This window comes from Cnephaeus nilssonii, assembly GCF_951640355.1.
Source record: "Cnephaeus nilssonii genome assembly, chromosome: 21".
Lineage (NCBI taxonomy): Eukaryota > Metazoa > Chordata > Mammalia > Chiroptera > Vespertilionidae > Cnephaeus > Cnephaeus nilssonii.
Window position 1 is genome coordinate 17,078,099 of NC_137092.1, and position 16,850 is coordinate 17,094,948.

Sequence of the window (16,850 nt, forward strand, 5' to 3'; positions counted from 1 at the left end):
GGCATTTAAGGAAATCTCTATACAATCATCAGCTACTACTAAACTAACTGAGCAGAGGATTCAGTGGCTGCACAAAGAATACAGACTTTACAGAAATAATGCAGGAAACTCATTAAGCAAATGAACAGCAAAAATAACAGGCCCTGGAGGGAGTGGGGATCAGATTTTCAGAGTTTCCACAAAATTATTTCAAAACAACAATAAAATATACAAGCTATGCAAAGAAATAGGATAGGATATCTCTTAATCAGGAAATACAGCAGTCAATAGAAACTGTCCATGAGGAAGCTCAGATGTTGAATTTATGAGACAAAGATTTAAAATCATCTATTGTAAATATATTCAAAGAACTAAAAGAACTGGCCCGGCCAGCTTGGCTCAGTGGTTAAGTGTCGGCCTATAAACCTGGAGGTCATGGTTGGATTCCTGGTCAGGGCACATGCCTGGGTTGCGGGCTCCATCCCCAGGTGGGGGTGGTACAGGAGGCAGCCAATGAATGATTCTCTCTCACCATTGATGTTTCTATCTCTCTCTCCCTCTCCCTTTTTCTCTGAAATCAATAAAAATATATCTTTTTAAAAAAGAATTAAAAGAACTGAAAGAATTAAAGAAAAGTATGAGAAGGTAGGAGAACGATGTTTCACCAAACAAAAAATATCATAAAGAGATACACATTATTTAAAAATGAACCAAGTGGAAATTCTGCAATTGCAAATTACAATATCTGAAATGAAAAATTCATTAATAATATTAACAGCAGATATGAGCTAGAAAAAGAAAGAATGAACAAATGTAAAGGCAGGTCAATTAAGATTATCTAGTTTCAGGAACAGAAAGGAAAAAAAAAGAAAAATAAATAAACAGAGCCTCAAAGACCTGGGGAACATCAACAAGCATACTAACATAAACAAAATGGGAGTTCCAAGAGGAGAGAAGACAAAAGAGTAAAATGAATATTTTACAAATAATGGCTAACAACTTCCCAAGTTTGCTGAAAAACATTAATCTGCACATCCAAGAAGACCCACAAATTCCAATTAAGATAAATTCAAAGATATCAACACTTAAACACATCATAGTCAAACTGGCAATAGCCAAAGACAAAGAAAATCTTGAAAGCAGCAAGAGAAAAACAATTCAACATGTACACAGGATCCTCAATAAAATTAACAGCGGATTTCACATCAGAAACCATGGAGACATGAAAGTAGTGGCATGACATATTCAAAGTGCTAAAAGAAAGACAATCAACCAACAATTCTCTATCCAGCAAAAGTATCCTTCAAACACCAAGGAAAATAAAAACTTAAGATAGTAGAACTCCCCTATGACAAATACTAAAGGGAGTCCTTCAGGCTGACACGTATACAAATGTCAAAAGCTTCATATTGCCTCCTAATTGAAAAAATAAAAAGTGTTCCAGCCTGGCTGGTGTGGATCCATGGTTGAGTGTCGATCTATGAACAGGCGGTTGGTCACAGTTCAATTCCCAGTCATGGCACATGCTTGGGTTGTGGCCTTGATGCCCAGTAGGAAGTGTGTAGGAGACAGCCGATCAATGATTCTCTCTCATCAATGATGTTTCTCTCTCTCTCTCCCTCTCCCTTCCTCTCTGAAATCAATAAAAAAATATATTTTTTTAAAAAGTGTTCCAAATTAGAAGAAAAGATACAGTACCAATAATGCTTGATTTCCCTTATTTAAATTAAATTATTGATGAATTCTCCAGAGAACATTTAGATGTTATGCTCTCATGTTAAAAATTTGAAGAAAAAAGGTAAGAAAGAGCTGGAAAAAGTATATTTTTAAGTTCAGCATAAATAATTTTAACTTAATTCTCTAATATAATAATTTAAAAATCATATTTTACAGTAATTTTTCTAATTTTAATATTTATAACTGTTAAGTTACCATTTAATAGTAGTTCTTCCAAGTTATCAGGATTTCGAGCAAGTTGCAGGATCAAAGCAGAACCCCGAACCTTGTCAGGTATATCTTCATACAATAACTCAATGTATTCATCCATATCATTAATGTTAGCAACTTCATCAATCTGAAACAAAGGAAGAAGAAGAAAGTATTCCAAAATAATAATAATACTTAACAGAGCCACTGTCAAAGGAATGATATTTTGTGATCAATACATTGCCTTTTAAAATGATAGATAAATTTTCAAAGGACTCATAGAGGGGAAAATTAGACCTTTGGGTGCTAGGACTTCAATACAAAAGTAATTATAAACCATATGATAAAATGGGAAGTATACAAGCTCTAAACTTGGTCTATCAGTTATAAAATATTTTAAATATAATACAAAGTAATTTGTATCACTATAATGAATAATATTTCAAACATATTGCAATAAAAATATTTAAAACACTTCACAACTTATTTTTCTATAAAAATAGTCTAGCCAAAACCGGTTTGGCTCAGTGGATAGAGCGTTGGCCTGCAGACTCAAGGGTCCCAGGTTTGATTCCGGTCAAGGGCATGTACCTTGGTTGCGGGCACATCCCCAGTAGGGGGTGTGCAAGAGGCAGCTGATCGATGTTTCTCTCTCATCGATGTTTCTAACTCTCTATCCCTCTCTCTTCCTCTCTGTAAAAAAATCAATAAAATATATTTAAAAAAACATAAATAGTCTAAAAAACATACCCAATAATTTTTGCCTTTGTCAATTAAATATTGACTTTCTACCTTTTTCAGGCACTTCTAAGTTCAATCACTTTAAAAAAACTATACATATGTTTAATGTTGATTGTATGAATTACTGATGGTAAAAGGCAACACCTTATAATCAGATTTCTGTTGGTAAAAGGCAACACCTTATAATCAGAATGTAGTCTTAAAAGGCAACACCTTATAATCAGATTTACTGATGGTAAAAGGCAACATCTTATAATCAGAATGTAGTCTTACCTCCATTCCTTCAAAAGGAGGTGGATCTTTAGGTTTGCTTGTTTTTTCTTTTTTTTCTGTAAAAAAAACAAACCACGTTTTTGTTTTTTTTTTAAGGAGAAGAACTAGGTTTTTGGCATTTATGAGTAATTTTTATTTTCAGCAGCTGATTAGCTAAGCTTAATTTTGCTCTTAAATAAGTTCACAGGCAACCAATTCATTAAATAAATACCTATTGATTATACAATGTGAGTTAGTAACTCTATTTAGGGCTAACTAATAAAAGTATACATTAGGCACAGGGCAGTTTATTTCCTGTTCATAGAGAGACAAGACTTACTTGAAAAGGTTTAAACAAATTTTCTATTTCATTTATTTTACTTAGTATAATCAAAACTTAAGTCTTTATAAGTCATTTTAAGGGCATCATATTTTGGAACTTACCCATGATGAAAGATATGTAAATGTAATACTATGAAATGAAATAACTAACCATTCAATAATCTGAGATGATTTTGCATTAAAATGTCTGTATTTTTATTTTGTTTCATTTTTGGTTTAGATTATTTGAAAATGCCTTCTATAAATAATCAGTCACTTAGCTCTAATATTTTAATGGCTTAGTTCTTGTTGAGGGAACTAAAAATAGAAGCATGTTAACAACAGAGACACTGAGTAATGAAAAGGAAGTATTTTCCTAAGAAAGATTCATAAAACATAACATTACGATAGTCTAATGCATATGACATATATTTAATATTTAAATACTTAAGTCACCCATTCAAATAATAAACTAAATGTCAATGAGAAATTTAGAAAACATAAATCTAGTTGGAGTAGAGAAAATAGGTTTTCTGCCCCCAATTCTCTCCTATTGTTATTCTAGAATTACATAGAATTATATAGCCATTATATAGAATTATTTTTTGGTAAAGACCGCTGACATTTAAAAAGGTATCTGCTTTTTATTCCTTATTTCAGCATATGTGTGCATGCGCACGCACACGCACACGCGCACACACACACACACACAGTATGAAATGGAAATATCATTTTGTGTAGAACCATCCTATATAATAAAACCCTAATACAGTAGGTCCTCGAGTTACGTCAGAGATCCATTCCTACAGCGCAACGTAACGCGATTTTCGCTGTAAGTCGGAACCCATCTACATAAGCACCTACGTCACTCACATGGAGCACATACACAGCAGTAATGAAGTGAAACAGTAAAAAAATTTTAAAAGAAAGATAACAATTCCTGACCTTTATTTGTGGTAAATAATAAAAAACATAAAGCACATATGTACATATGTCGAAACTTTTTTTTTTTTTAATAAATGGGAGATGGCAATGTAACCACAAAACGAAGTATGGTATGTTGAGTCCGATGTAACCAAGGACTGCCTGTATGCAAATCAACTGAACAGCGGAAGGACCAGTCGCTATGATGCGCACTGACCACCAGGGGGCAGACGCTCAATACAGGAGCTGCCCCCTGGTGGTGAGTGTGCTCCCACAGGGGGAGCACACCTCAGCCAGAAGCCAGGCTCATGGCTGGTGAGCACAGCGGCCGTGGCAGGAGCCTCTCCTGCCTCCACTGCAGGCAGGCAGTAAGGAGCGAGGGGTCCCAGACTGAGAGAGGGTACAGGCCAGGCTGAGGGACCCCCCACACAGTGAACAAATGCCATGCACCAGGCCTCTAGTTTAATATAAATCTCAACATGTATAAAACGAATATGTTTGTCTCTTCTTTCGTTTACTTATTCACAGCACTGGCAAAAATAAAACACAGAACAAAAAAACACGCCCACATTTATGTAAAGGTCAAACTACAGTCAAACAAGTCCGGTTTTGCATTAAAAAGTCAGAAGTCTCTACTTACCCTTTCCTGACAAGGAATCGCGGCGGTTCTGGAGATAGTATAACAGCTGCTCTACCTCATTTAGTTTTGAGGGATGAATGAGTTTACATTCTTCAACCACCTTCCGTGCCAGGGAAGTTATATCTGTGTTGGCATTGAGACTCTTAAGACGAATGCTGCAAGCATATCAGAATTTTCCAATTCAGGTATTATTAAAATAAGTGGTAACTTAAATAATATTTCATTAAATAAATAACTTACAAAACATTTAAAGGTACCTTACAAAGACTCTTATATAATAAAGTGTTGGATATAATTAGGCTTAGAACAATGCAAAACAATGATTTTCTTTGAGTTGGATAAATAAGATAACACAAGGAACATAGAGCCTACATCAGCCTCTCCAGGCAGAACAGCACATTGGAAGACCTAATTTTAAAACAATCTTCTGACGTAATACATATAAAGTCTTTAGTCATTGGATGTGAGAATCCATATTGCCAAGAGTGAATAACTTCCTGACCACAGTCACGAAATCATTTATGTTTTTCAGTTAGGAACAAGACATAATATTGGTTATTTCGGGTTCAGTTGTTCTCATGGAAATTATATAGTAGAAGGAAGAAGAAAAAAAGCAGGATGCATTTTAAGACCTATATGAGGAATTCTGAGGAACATTTTATACTTGTTAGTATGTTAATAAAAATAAATAAGCCAGCTTCTCTCTCCTTTTTAATTTAGTCCAGGAGATTCATTGGAAGATAAATAAAAAAGATTGTTCAGAGTCTGGAAACAATTGCCCGTTTACATGAATTTATGGCACCAAGGAGACCTATGAAAACATAAAATTAGGTGCAGGGTGAAGACTCAAGCAGATATGTTCACGCAAGGCTCAGATTAAAAAAGAGAAACATAAGAAAGTAGCCATTATATAGAATTATTTTTTGGTAAAGACCACTGACATTTAAAAAGACATCACGATGTTAGAAGGCAGCAGGGACAGAAATCTCAGAAAAAGGTTCTGTACTAAGCATCTGTGCAATCATCATTCAGGTGAAGATGATCTCTCCAGAAATAAGTCCAGTAGAGTGATTTAGAAATTACTCACAGCTATTTGGCCATCCCTAAATCTGGTCCTCTTGGGATTCTACAAACTACCTAACAGCTTTTAATAAATTCCTTTCATATTTAAATTTGCTACAGTGGTTTCTAATGTTTGCACCAAGAACCCTAGCCAGTACTCTGTTCCTCTATTTTAAAAATTTTGGTTGTTTATATTCCTCTTTTAAATTCTTGATTATATTTTTTGTATAATTTTACTGCACATCAGAAGACAGAGATAGAAAGGAGAGTCCATTCAGAGAAAAACTCTCAAAAGACCTCTCCATGTTTAATTGTATCAAGGAACTTCGAAATCTTGATGGTTTCTAGAAATCCCATAAAGACGAGGCACAATAGAAACACTATAAACATACATTTTTTAAAATTTCTTACTAGTTGTTTTTTAGAGCAGTTTCAGGTGTACAGAAAAATTGTGCATAAAGTACAGAGTTGCCATATATACACCCACTACCACCCCAATAGAGTTTTTTTTCTGTTATTATCACCTTTGTTACAACTGATGAACTGATATTGATACATTATCAATTTAGGTCTACAGTTTACATTAGGATTTACTGTGTTGTATAGTTCTATGGGCTTTGAGAAATGCATCATGTGTCCACCATTATAGTACAATAAAGCATAATTTTATTGCCCTAAACATGCTCCATGCTCCACCTATTCTCTCCTCCCCACCCCCTGAAACACTGACAAACTAAATTTTTTTACTTTAGTTTTTCCTTTTCTAGAATGTTATGTAGTTGGAATCATACAGAATGTGGCTTTTCCAGCCTGACTTCTTTTACTTAGTAATATGCGTTTAAGTCCCTCCATGTCTTTTCATAACTTGATAGTCGGTTTCTTTTTAGTGCTAAATAATACTTGATTGTATGGATGCACCACTGTTTGCTTACCTGTTTGTCAACTGAAAAACATGTTGGTTGTCTCCAATTGTTGACAATTATAAATAAAACTGTTATACACATTCATGTGCAGGTTTTTGTGGACATAAATTTCTAACTCATGTGGGTTAATATCTATGATCAAAACTGCTGGATCATATGGAAAGTTTATGTTTAGCTTTAGAAGAAACTGCCAAGCTGTCTTCCAAAGTACCAGCAATGAATGAGTTCCTATTGCTTTACATCCTCACCAGCATTTGGTTCTGTCAGTGTTTTGGATTTTACCCATTCTAATAGGTGTACAGTGGTATCTTGATCTAATAAAACAGATTTTTCTATTTCTTTTTAATCTATTTTTTTTACCAACACATATATTAGCAATCTGATTCATCTTCTTTTCATTAAATAGACAGATTTTCTTCTTTTAGTGTATAGGTCTCTCCTAAATCCTTTCCTTATTACAAAAGACAAAGAAAAAAATAGATAGGGCTAGAATTGTTAGAAAATGTTACCTGTATATTTACTGATTATTCCTATAATAAAAAACTAGAATCTTCATAGGCAGCCATATCTATAAAGAATACCAAAAACTCACAAGAAAAATACCCATATTATTTTTGGACTATAACCATCAGTTTCTCATAAAGAAATTTTCAGAAACTGGGACTCTATTGAAGATGGGCTTATACACTCCTTTGCCAAATAAAGAAGACTGAAATACAAGTCTTCTTGACCTGGGCCATAGCACTGACTACCCAAATTTAACGACATTTTCACTTCAAACCTATCTCAATCTTTATGAGTGTCCCCTCCACCCCAGCTGTTGCCATTGATAAAAACTCTTGAGTTATCAACAGACCACATTCTGCTTTCGGTCCCACAACATGATTCCTCTCCAAATCGTGTACACCAGGGTGGAGTATTCCAAAATTGAGGTCCTCGGGTTTTCCCCTTAAGGATGTTTAAATCCACTTACTCCAGCAACAGTAGGTAGTATTCTTTCCAGCTGGCTGACTCCCTAGTGAATGCATCCCTTGTCTAGAAAGACTTCGGATTTTCAAACACAAACAGCATTCTCATTTAATTATAGTTGAATAAGGTTACTGACTGCATTCTCAAGAACTAAAATCTAAATTTCTCTCATGAAATGTGGATGAAGGAGGTTCTAAAGGCAAAAACTCTGCTCTGCTGGCTTGTCTTTGGCAAATTAATCTCAAAGAGATTTTTCACATTTTCAAAATGTACAAAACCCAGGAAGCAATCACAGGCACACAAATGGAAGAGAAAAGGTATAAGAAAACAGAAAAACGTGTGAGCATGTCAGTTAGGATTTATAGTGTATGTGTGTATGCAAGTGTGTATCTCTTCAATCTAGCAGATTATCCAAAGACTCTATTTTTAATGAATTCAGTGTGCAATTTAGTCTCCTTCTAACCCAAAAAGACGACAAATTAGGAATATTAATAGACTAGGCAGCTACTCTTTTGGGCTGTTATACACCAAAGTTTCCCAATTTCAGCACCATCAAAGTTTTGGGCCAAATACTTCTTTGTTTGTAGGTGGTTATCTTGTGCATTGTAGGATCCTTAGCAGCACTCTGGCCTCTAGCCATTGAATTCCCTTAGCACCTCTCTCGTTATGACAACCCAAATGTCTTCAGGTATTGCCAAATGTCACCTCGGGAAGGGGGAGGGGGGGTGGTTGAGAACCACTGCTATATAGAAAAAATGCAGTGCTTTTCAGTGTTATAAATACTATCACATGCACTCCTAGCAGTCTGAATACACTTAATAGCACCAAAACACACTAAAATTCTTTTTAACTACTTCCCAAACCAAATTTTTGATGGAGGGAAGAAGACTGGGAGAGAAAACTAGGTAATCTCAGACCTTCTTTACTTCCACAAAACTATGGAAGGGATTCAAGATCATTACCAGCACAACTGCAGACTGATGAAAGGGGCCAGTTCCCCAAGAGGTCCTCAAAGAATTACAAATGCAGAAAGGAAAGGGTGTAGGAGACTGGAAGATTTAAACTCAGTACATTGAGTCAGAAAATGCTTGTCTTATTAGGATCTTCTAGAGCAGTGGTTCTCAACCTTTCTAATGCTGTCGTGACCCACAGGTTGAGAACCGCTGCTGTAGAGCCTAAGACCATCGGAAAACACAGATATTTACATTACGATTCATAACAGTAGCAAAATTACAGTTATGAAGTAGCAACGAAAATAATTTTATGGTTGGGGGTCACCACAACATGAGGAACTGTATTAAAGGGTCACGGCATTAGAAAGGTTGAGAACCACTGTTGTAGAGGGCTAGATTTTTAAGGGATAAATTCAAGGTGCATGCCCCATTTGGAAATTTTGGAAATCATACTACTTTCTGCAATTTCAGGGAAGAAGGAAGAACACAGGATCTCCGAAAATACAAATTTCCTAAATTAAGCTAAAAAGTCCCACATAAACATGATTTCACAAGTTGTACATTATATTCTATTATATGCATTTACTAAATGGAATAAATCAGAATAGGTATTTTTTAGTAGGTTCCCATTATGTACATAGACATGATTTTCTCTAAATATATCTGCATCTATAGTTTAATGTTGTCTCTGCTTCACTAAACTGAAGTATGGAAGAATGCCATAAACATTTATCATCTATGCAGATTTAGTATCAGATTTCTACAAAGTTTGTATAAGGTTCACTACTTTCAGGATGTACACAAAGAAAGAAAACTTACATTTTTTGGCATTCTTTTCGTTCTCCCAACATGGGATCCCCCATTTCTCCAAGAATGGTAGCTTCCACTTCATATTGAACAATGAGTGCTTTTTCTGATGGATGTACATCAATATTTCCTCCTTTAACTTTCCTGCAATGTAAAATAAAAATAGGCATAGATTAAAAACTCATAAAATGGCCATGGTTCTTTTCTAGGTTCTAGTTCCAAAAGCAAGTGAGCTGGGTTAACATGCATTTAAATCCGATTTACATTTAAAATGGCAACATTCCAAAAATGAACTACAGATTCAATATAGCCACTATCAAATTCTCAAAGCGTTTTTTTACAGAAATGGAAGAGAGATAATAAAATTCATGTGGAAACACAAGGGACGCTGAGTAGCCAAAACAATCTTGTAAAAGAACAACAAAGTTGGAAGACGCACATTTTCCGATTTCAAAATGTACTACAAAGGCTACAGTAATCAAAACAGTGAAGTCCTAGCAGAAAGGTAGACACATAGGTCAATGGAATAGAACTGAGCCCAGAAATAAACACTCCTATATATGTAGTCGATTGATTTCAACAAAGGTGACAAGACCTTTCATTGGGGGAAAGAATAATCTCTTTAACAAATGTGCCAAGACACTGGGCATATAAATAATGAAATTAAACCCTTGCTGCACACCACATAATTAACTCAAAATGGACCACATACTAGTAAATTTAAAATCCAAACCTAAAAAACTCTTAGAAGAAAACACAGGGGCAAAACTTCATGACCTTGGATTTGGGAATGGTTTTTTAAATAATGACATCAAAAGCAACCAAAATCCTAAAGACCTCCCTTCCCCCAAAAAAACCAACAATACCCTATTAGAACTAATGAATGAATTCAGTAAAATTGCAGGGTACGGAATCAATATACAGAAATATATTGTATTTCTATATACCAATAATGACCTATCAGAAGGAGAAATTAAGAAAACAATCTAATTTACAATTGCATCAAAAAGCATAAAATACCTAGGAATAAATTTAACCACAGAAGTGAAAAACTTGTACTTTGAAAATTATAAGACACTGAAGAAAAGAACTGAAGAAGACACAAATAAATGGAAGGCTATACCTTGCTCATTTATTAGAATCAAAACAGTATAGTACTGGCATAAAAACAGACATACAGATATATGGAATAGAACACAGAGCCCAGAGAATAGAAAATTCTCATTTATATGGTCAATTTATCTATGACAAAGGAGGCAAGAACATACAATGGGGTAAAGACAGTCTCTTCAATAAGTGATGTTGGAAAAATTGGACAGATACATGATAAAAATGAAATTGGACCACTTTCTTAAACCGTATACAAAAATAAACTCAGAATGGGTTAAAGACTTAAATGTAACACCCAATATCATAAAACTCCTAGAAGAAAACACGGGCAGTAAACTCTTCAACATCGCTCTTAGCAATATCTTTTTGGATATGTCTCCTTGGGCAAGGGAAACAAAAAATAAACAATAAATAAATGGAACATTAAACTAAAGCTTTGTACAGTGAAGGAAACCATCAATAAAATGAAAAGACACCATTTGCAACAGCATGGATGGACTTGAAGAGTATTATAGTAAGCGAAATAAGCCAGTCAGAAAGATAAATATCACATGATCTCACTCATATGTGGAATCTAATAAACAAAAGAAACTGATGAACAGAATAGATTCAGAGACATAGAAACACGGAACAGACTGTTAAACCTCAGAGGGAAGGTGTGGGAGGGTGGGTGGGAAAGGTCAATCAAAGAACTTTTATGATATATCAATAACCCATGGACACAGACAATAGGGTGGTGAAGGCTTGGGGTGCAGCTCAGAGGCGGGCTAGAAGAGGTCAATGGGGGGAAAAGGGGGACATATATAATACTTGGAAAAATAAAGATTTTTTTAAAAATTAAAAATAAAAATAAATAAAAATTGGAAGGATAAAATGATTTTGAAATACTATTTGCTTTTGCGAATGTTATGGGTTGAACTGAATAAATCTCTTTACTTATCTTTGAACTCCTTTTCTACAACCTATTAAAGCTGCTTTTGCATTCTATAAGAAATAACAAGACAACCTACTAAATGGGAGAAGACATTCACAAATGATACACCGACAAGGGGTTAATATCCAAAATATATAATGAACTCAAACAACTTAACACCAAAAAAAACAAACAATCCAATTTAAAAAATGGGTAGAGGACTGGAATAGACATTTTCTCCAAAGAGGACATACAGATGGCCAACAGACATGAAAAAATGCTAAACTTCACTAATCATCAGGGAAATTCAAATCAAAACTACAATGAGATATCACCTCACACCTGTCAGAGTGCTATCAACAAATAACAAGTGCTGACAAGGATGAGGAGAAAAGGAAACCCTCATACACTGTTGGTGGGATTGTAAATTAGTGCAGCTACTATGGAAAACAGTATGGTAATTCCTCAAAAACTTAAAAATATAACTGCTATATTACCCAGCAATTCCACTTCTGGGTACTAGATGTACTGGTTAATAATGCGGATTTTTTCAATAGATGGAGTTACACATATGTTGATATATATATGTATATATATATATGCGATTTGATATGTATGCTATTTTGTTGTATTGCTCTTTCAGATTACCACTTGTTCCGATCGATGGCACACAACTTTCTGAGCAGCACTTCAAAACATACGAAGTGGAAAATTGGGTCTCTGAATGGTCTGTCTCAAAACAATTAAAGTTCTATTGGGACGGTATCCACAAATTACCTGAAAGATGGGGGAAATGTGTAGCTAGCGATGGACATTACTTTGAATAAAGCATTTTTGATGTTTCTCTTGAAATTATCGTGTTTTCTTTGGATTACAATATCTGCATTATTAACTGGTTAATAGTTAATCCGTATTATTAACCAGTTAATAGTTAATCCGCATTTTTAACTGGTAATACGGATTTTGTAACCAAAGAAAACATGATAATTTCAAGAGAAACATCAAAAGTGCTTTATTCAAAGTAATGTCCATCGCTAGCTACACATTTCCCCCATCTTTCAGGTAATTTGTGGATACCGTCCCAATAGAACTTTCCTTGTTTTGAGGCAAACCATTCTGAGACCCAATTTTCCACTTCTTCATACATTTTGAAGTACTGCTCAGAAAGTGCATGTGCCATCTATTGGAACAAGTGGTCATCTGAAGGAGCAAGGTCTGGTGAATACGGCGAGTGGGTTCATACTTCCCAGGCAAGATATTTTAACATGTCTTTAACTGGTTTTGAAGTGTGTGATGTTGTGTTATCATGAAGCAAAATTACTTTGTCATGTCTTCTGGCCCATTCTAGTCGTTTTACGATCCAAGTGTGGTTCAATTTGATTATTTGTTGGCGGTAGCAATCAGTATTAACGGTTTCATCTGGTTTTAGAAGCTCATAATACACCACACCTTCCTGATCCCACCAAACGCAGAGCATTGTCTTCTTTCTGAAGCGATTTGGCCTTGCAGTCGATGTTGATGGTTGACCTGGATTAACCCATGATTTTGTGCATTTGGGATTCTCAAAATAAATCCACTTTTCATCGCCAGTCACAATTCGATACAAAAAAAACTTTTGTGCAGTTGAAGCAACATTTTACTGATGACTTTTCGGTTTTCCATCTGTCTTTCGTTCAATTGATGTGGCACCCATTTTCCTTCCTTTAACATCTTTCCCATTGCTTGTAAATGATTGGAAATGGTTTGCTGAGCAAAGTTTAATCTTTCTGCAAGTTGTTTTTGAGTCTGACATGCATCTTCATCCAATAATGCTTGCAATTGTTGATCTTCAAACTTTTTCCGTTGACCTGGATGTTCTTTGTCTTTCACATTGAAATCATCACTTTTAAAGTATTTAAACCAGCGTTCACAAGTATCATGAGATAAAGCATGTTCACCATAATCTTCCCGAAGTATACAATAACGTTCAGCAGCACTTTTCTTTAAAATAAAGTAATGAATTAAAACTTCCCGCAAATGCTCTTTTTTTTGGCACAAAATTCGACATTTTTAAGCATAAAAATATCTATGATGTTAACACCTTCAGCAAATTTGACATATGAAGTTTTGAAGCTTGTTGTCAATACAACAAAATAGCATACATATCAAATCGCATATATATCAACATATGTGTAACTCCACCTATTGAAAAAAATCCACATTATTAACCAATACACCTAGTATTTATCTGAAGGAAACAAAAACACTAGATATGCACCCCTATGTTCACTGCAGCATTGTGTACAATATCCAAGATATGGAAGCAACCTAGGTTTCCATCAATAGATGAATGGATAAAGAAGATGTGGTACATATATACAAAGGAATGTTATTCAGCAATAAAAATCTAAAAATACAAAAAAAATAAAAAAAATAAAACAGAAAGAGACCCATAGATATAGAGAATGAGTTGATGGGTTGGCAAAGTGGAGGGAGGGACTAGAATTTAAAAATCAATGATCATGTAAAGCTTTTTAAAAAAGCAAAAGCAACTAAAGAAAATATGAATTTAAAACTTTTGCATATGAATGGACACTATGAAGAGAGTGAAAACACAATCCACAGAGTGGGATAAAATATTTGCAAATCACTGATATGATAGGGATCCAATTTCCAGAAAATATAAAGATTTTTTTCTCCAAAGAAGGCAGAGAATTGCCAAGAAGTATATGAAAAGAAGTTCAATGTCACTAGTAACTAGGGAAATGTAAACCAAAACTACAATAAGATATCACTTCACATCCATCAGAATAGCCACAATTTAAAAAAAATAAGTAAGTGCTAGCAAGGATGTGAAGAATTGAAACCCGCATACATTGCTGGTGGGAAAGTAAAATGGTGCAGCCACTGTGGAAAACAGTTCAGTAGTTCCTCAAGAAGTTAAACGTATAATTAGCATATGATCCAGCAACAACTGAAAATATACCAAAAGAGTGAAAACAGATGTTTAAACAAAAACTAGTACTGGAATGTTCATAGTAGCTTTATTCATAATAGCCAATAGATGGAAACAGCCTAAATGTCCATCAACAGATGAATTGATAAACAAAATATGCTGTATCTATAGAATAGATTATTCAGTTATTAAAAGGAATGAAGTACTGTACTGATGAATGCAAAACATGGATAAATGTTGAATATTTATACTGTGTGAAAAAGCTTTACACAGGCCACATATTTATCATATACTTATATCACTTCTCATAAATACAATAAAATAATTACTTCTGGTAATATACAGTTTAAAGTATGTATTCTTTGCTACATTATAAGCACCATAAAAGCAGGAAAAGTATGTCTAATTCATCTAATACTTTAAAATATATATATATTGATTTCAGAGAGGAAAGGAGAGAGAAAGAGAAACATCAATGATGAGAGAGAATCACTGACCCGCTGCCTTCTGTACACCCTCGACTGGGGATGGAGCCCACAACCGGGGCATGTGCCCTGACCGGGAATTATAAGTATGTCTAAGAAAAACTACCTTCTGGCACAACTGTATTACATGAAAATAAGCTAATGCTGTAACCGTGGCTCTTTGCTCTAGAACAATCTTGTATTTAAAGTTGAAAGAATTTATTTTCTTCTGTCACAAAATTTTCAATCAAAAAGATTGAAAAGATCAATGTAAGCAATGAGGAAATAAATACTTGTTATGACTACATATCCTTTTTAAAAATGAGAAGGGCAGGCAATAGATGCCTCAGTCCTGCAAAAACAGTACAGTTAGTTGATTGATTGTTGACTATACAACTGTTTGAATCCCCTTTAAGACTAGCTCTTTCTGTAATGATAAGGGCCCTGCCAAGCCAGGGTAAATATATTCAGTAAAACTTTATTATAACTTATAATACCACCACTTTACATGCATGTTTTATCTCTTAAAAGTATTTTCACATTGGTCCTCTCATAAGGTAATATTTTCCCTGCTTTCCATTTTTATGTAAGGAAACTGTGTCCAAAAGAATACATGTGACAGGGACTTTAAAAATGGAGCGTCCCAATTAAGGTTTTTTTTCTATTGGATCACTAGTAACTCTTGGTCCACTGAGAGGTATCCTTTTCATCAGGGATGATCTTATCTTTGACAGGAATCAAACCAATAATCCCACCGATTTACAGTTTTCTTTAAAGAGTCACTGATACTACAAATATTTTAAAATTAAAATAATTATGGCCTGTTTCATGTCAAGCTCCTGGACAAACCTCTTGATAATTACGATCCTATAAAAATGATACTGTACACATGACAGTCAAATGGATGAAATTGATGAGGAAAGCAGAAACAGACTGGAAAGCAACATCTCAGTCCAGCCTCCCATAAATGAAAAGCCATCACTTCTTTCCACTTTATCATTTCAGAACCCGAGGGCAGTGAACCCCAAACTGGAGACAGAGAGCATAAGCGCCAGAAGACTTCATTTCCAGGCTCCCACAGGATTTATCTATTAGGGGAAATGCTGAACCGGAATGGGAAAGGGGGAGGGGGACTCGGGGAAGCCGGGTTTCCTCGTCCTTAGCCCCTCCCCCCAGAAATAGGTGATGCTGCAAGGAGCTACCTTGAGGTCTGCAAGGCCCCTCCGAGTCAGGTGGGCGGCTGCAGAACCTCTTTACCCAATGCACCTTCCCCTTCCCTTTCCGTGACTTCTCCCGTGTCCGCCTCTCTTCTAAGCTTCTAGCTTTACCCAGTGACACCTCAAGGCCAACCCCCAGAACCTCTAAGAATATCTTCAGGGTCCCCGGCCAGGAGGGCGGGATTATGCCTTGGGGAGTCACCTTTTGAGGTATCTGGCGTCCTCCCCCTGCATGGCTGGCGGCGGCGACGACGGCGTGGGGGGTATGGGGGTGCCTGAAAGAGGCCTGCAGAGCTATTTCCGGAAACGGTGGCCAAAGTCCCCGGGCCCCCAAAGGCGATGACAGTGCTGAGGCCTGCAAGACCGAGCCGGGGCAGCGGTGTGGTTACCAAGGTGAGGCCGCCGGCTCCTCCCACAGTTCTCAGGCCCCAAAACACTGGAGCCGCCCAGACCGGCTTGTAGACGCCTCAGTCAGCTCCGCCTCAAGGCGCCTGCGCCCGCTCTGCAGCGCCACTATGCGCAGGCGCAGTGAAAGTTGCTGGACCCTGGGACTAATCTGACGCACCCTGGAGCAGAGCGTGAAGATTTTTGCTGCAGATTTGGGCGTCAGTGGTTAAGGTGTGGCGTCCTGGTCACCGCCCCCTTGAAGATGGGAATTAAAAAGAATCATCCCAGTTACTCAAATTAGAATTGCAGGTCCTCAGCTTGAAAAGA

The 16,850-nt window shown here is 35.9% G+C and overlaps 1 protein-coding gene across 1 annotated transcript in view; it reads right to left on the minus strand.

The window, feature by feature from the left end:
* Positions 1–16,606, minus strand: part of KIFAP3 (kinesin associated protein 3) — a 118,737-nt gene extending 102,131 nt beyond the window's left edge. The window contains exons 1-5 of the mRNA XM_079760743.1: positions 16,339–16,606; positions 9,510–9,641; positions 4,784–4,938; positions 2,920–2,975; positions 1,912–2,053 (exon numbers count right to left, since the gene is read on the minus strand). Of these exons, the coding sequence (XP_079616869.1) occupies positions 1,912–2,053; positions 2,920–2,975; positions 4,784–4,938; positions 9,510–9,641; positions 16,339–16,370 (517 nt within the window). The 5' untranslated portion in view covers positions 16,371–16,606. The remainder of the gene's footprint in view (positions 1–1,911; positions 2,054–2,919; positions 2,976–4,783; positions 4,939–9,509; positions 9,642–16,338) is intronic.
* Between the last annotated feature and the right edge of the window lie 244 nt (positions 16,607–16,850).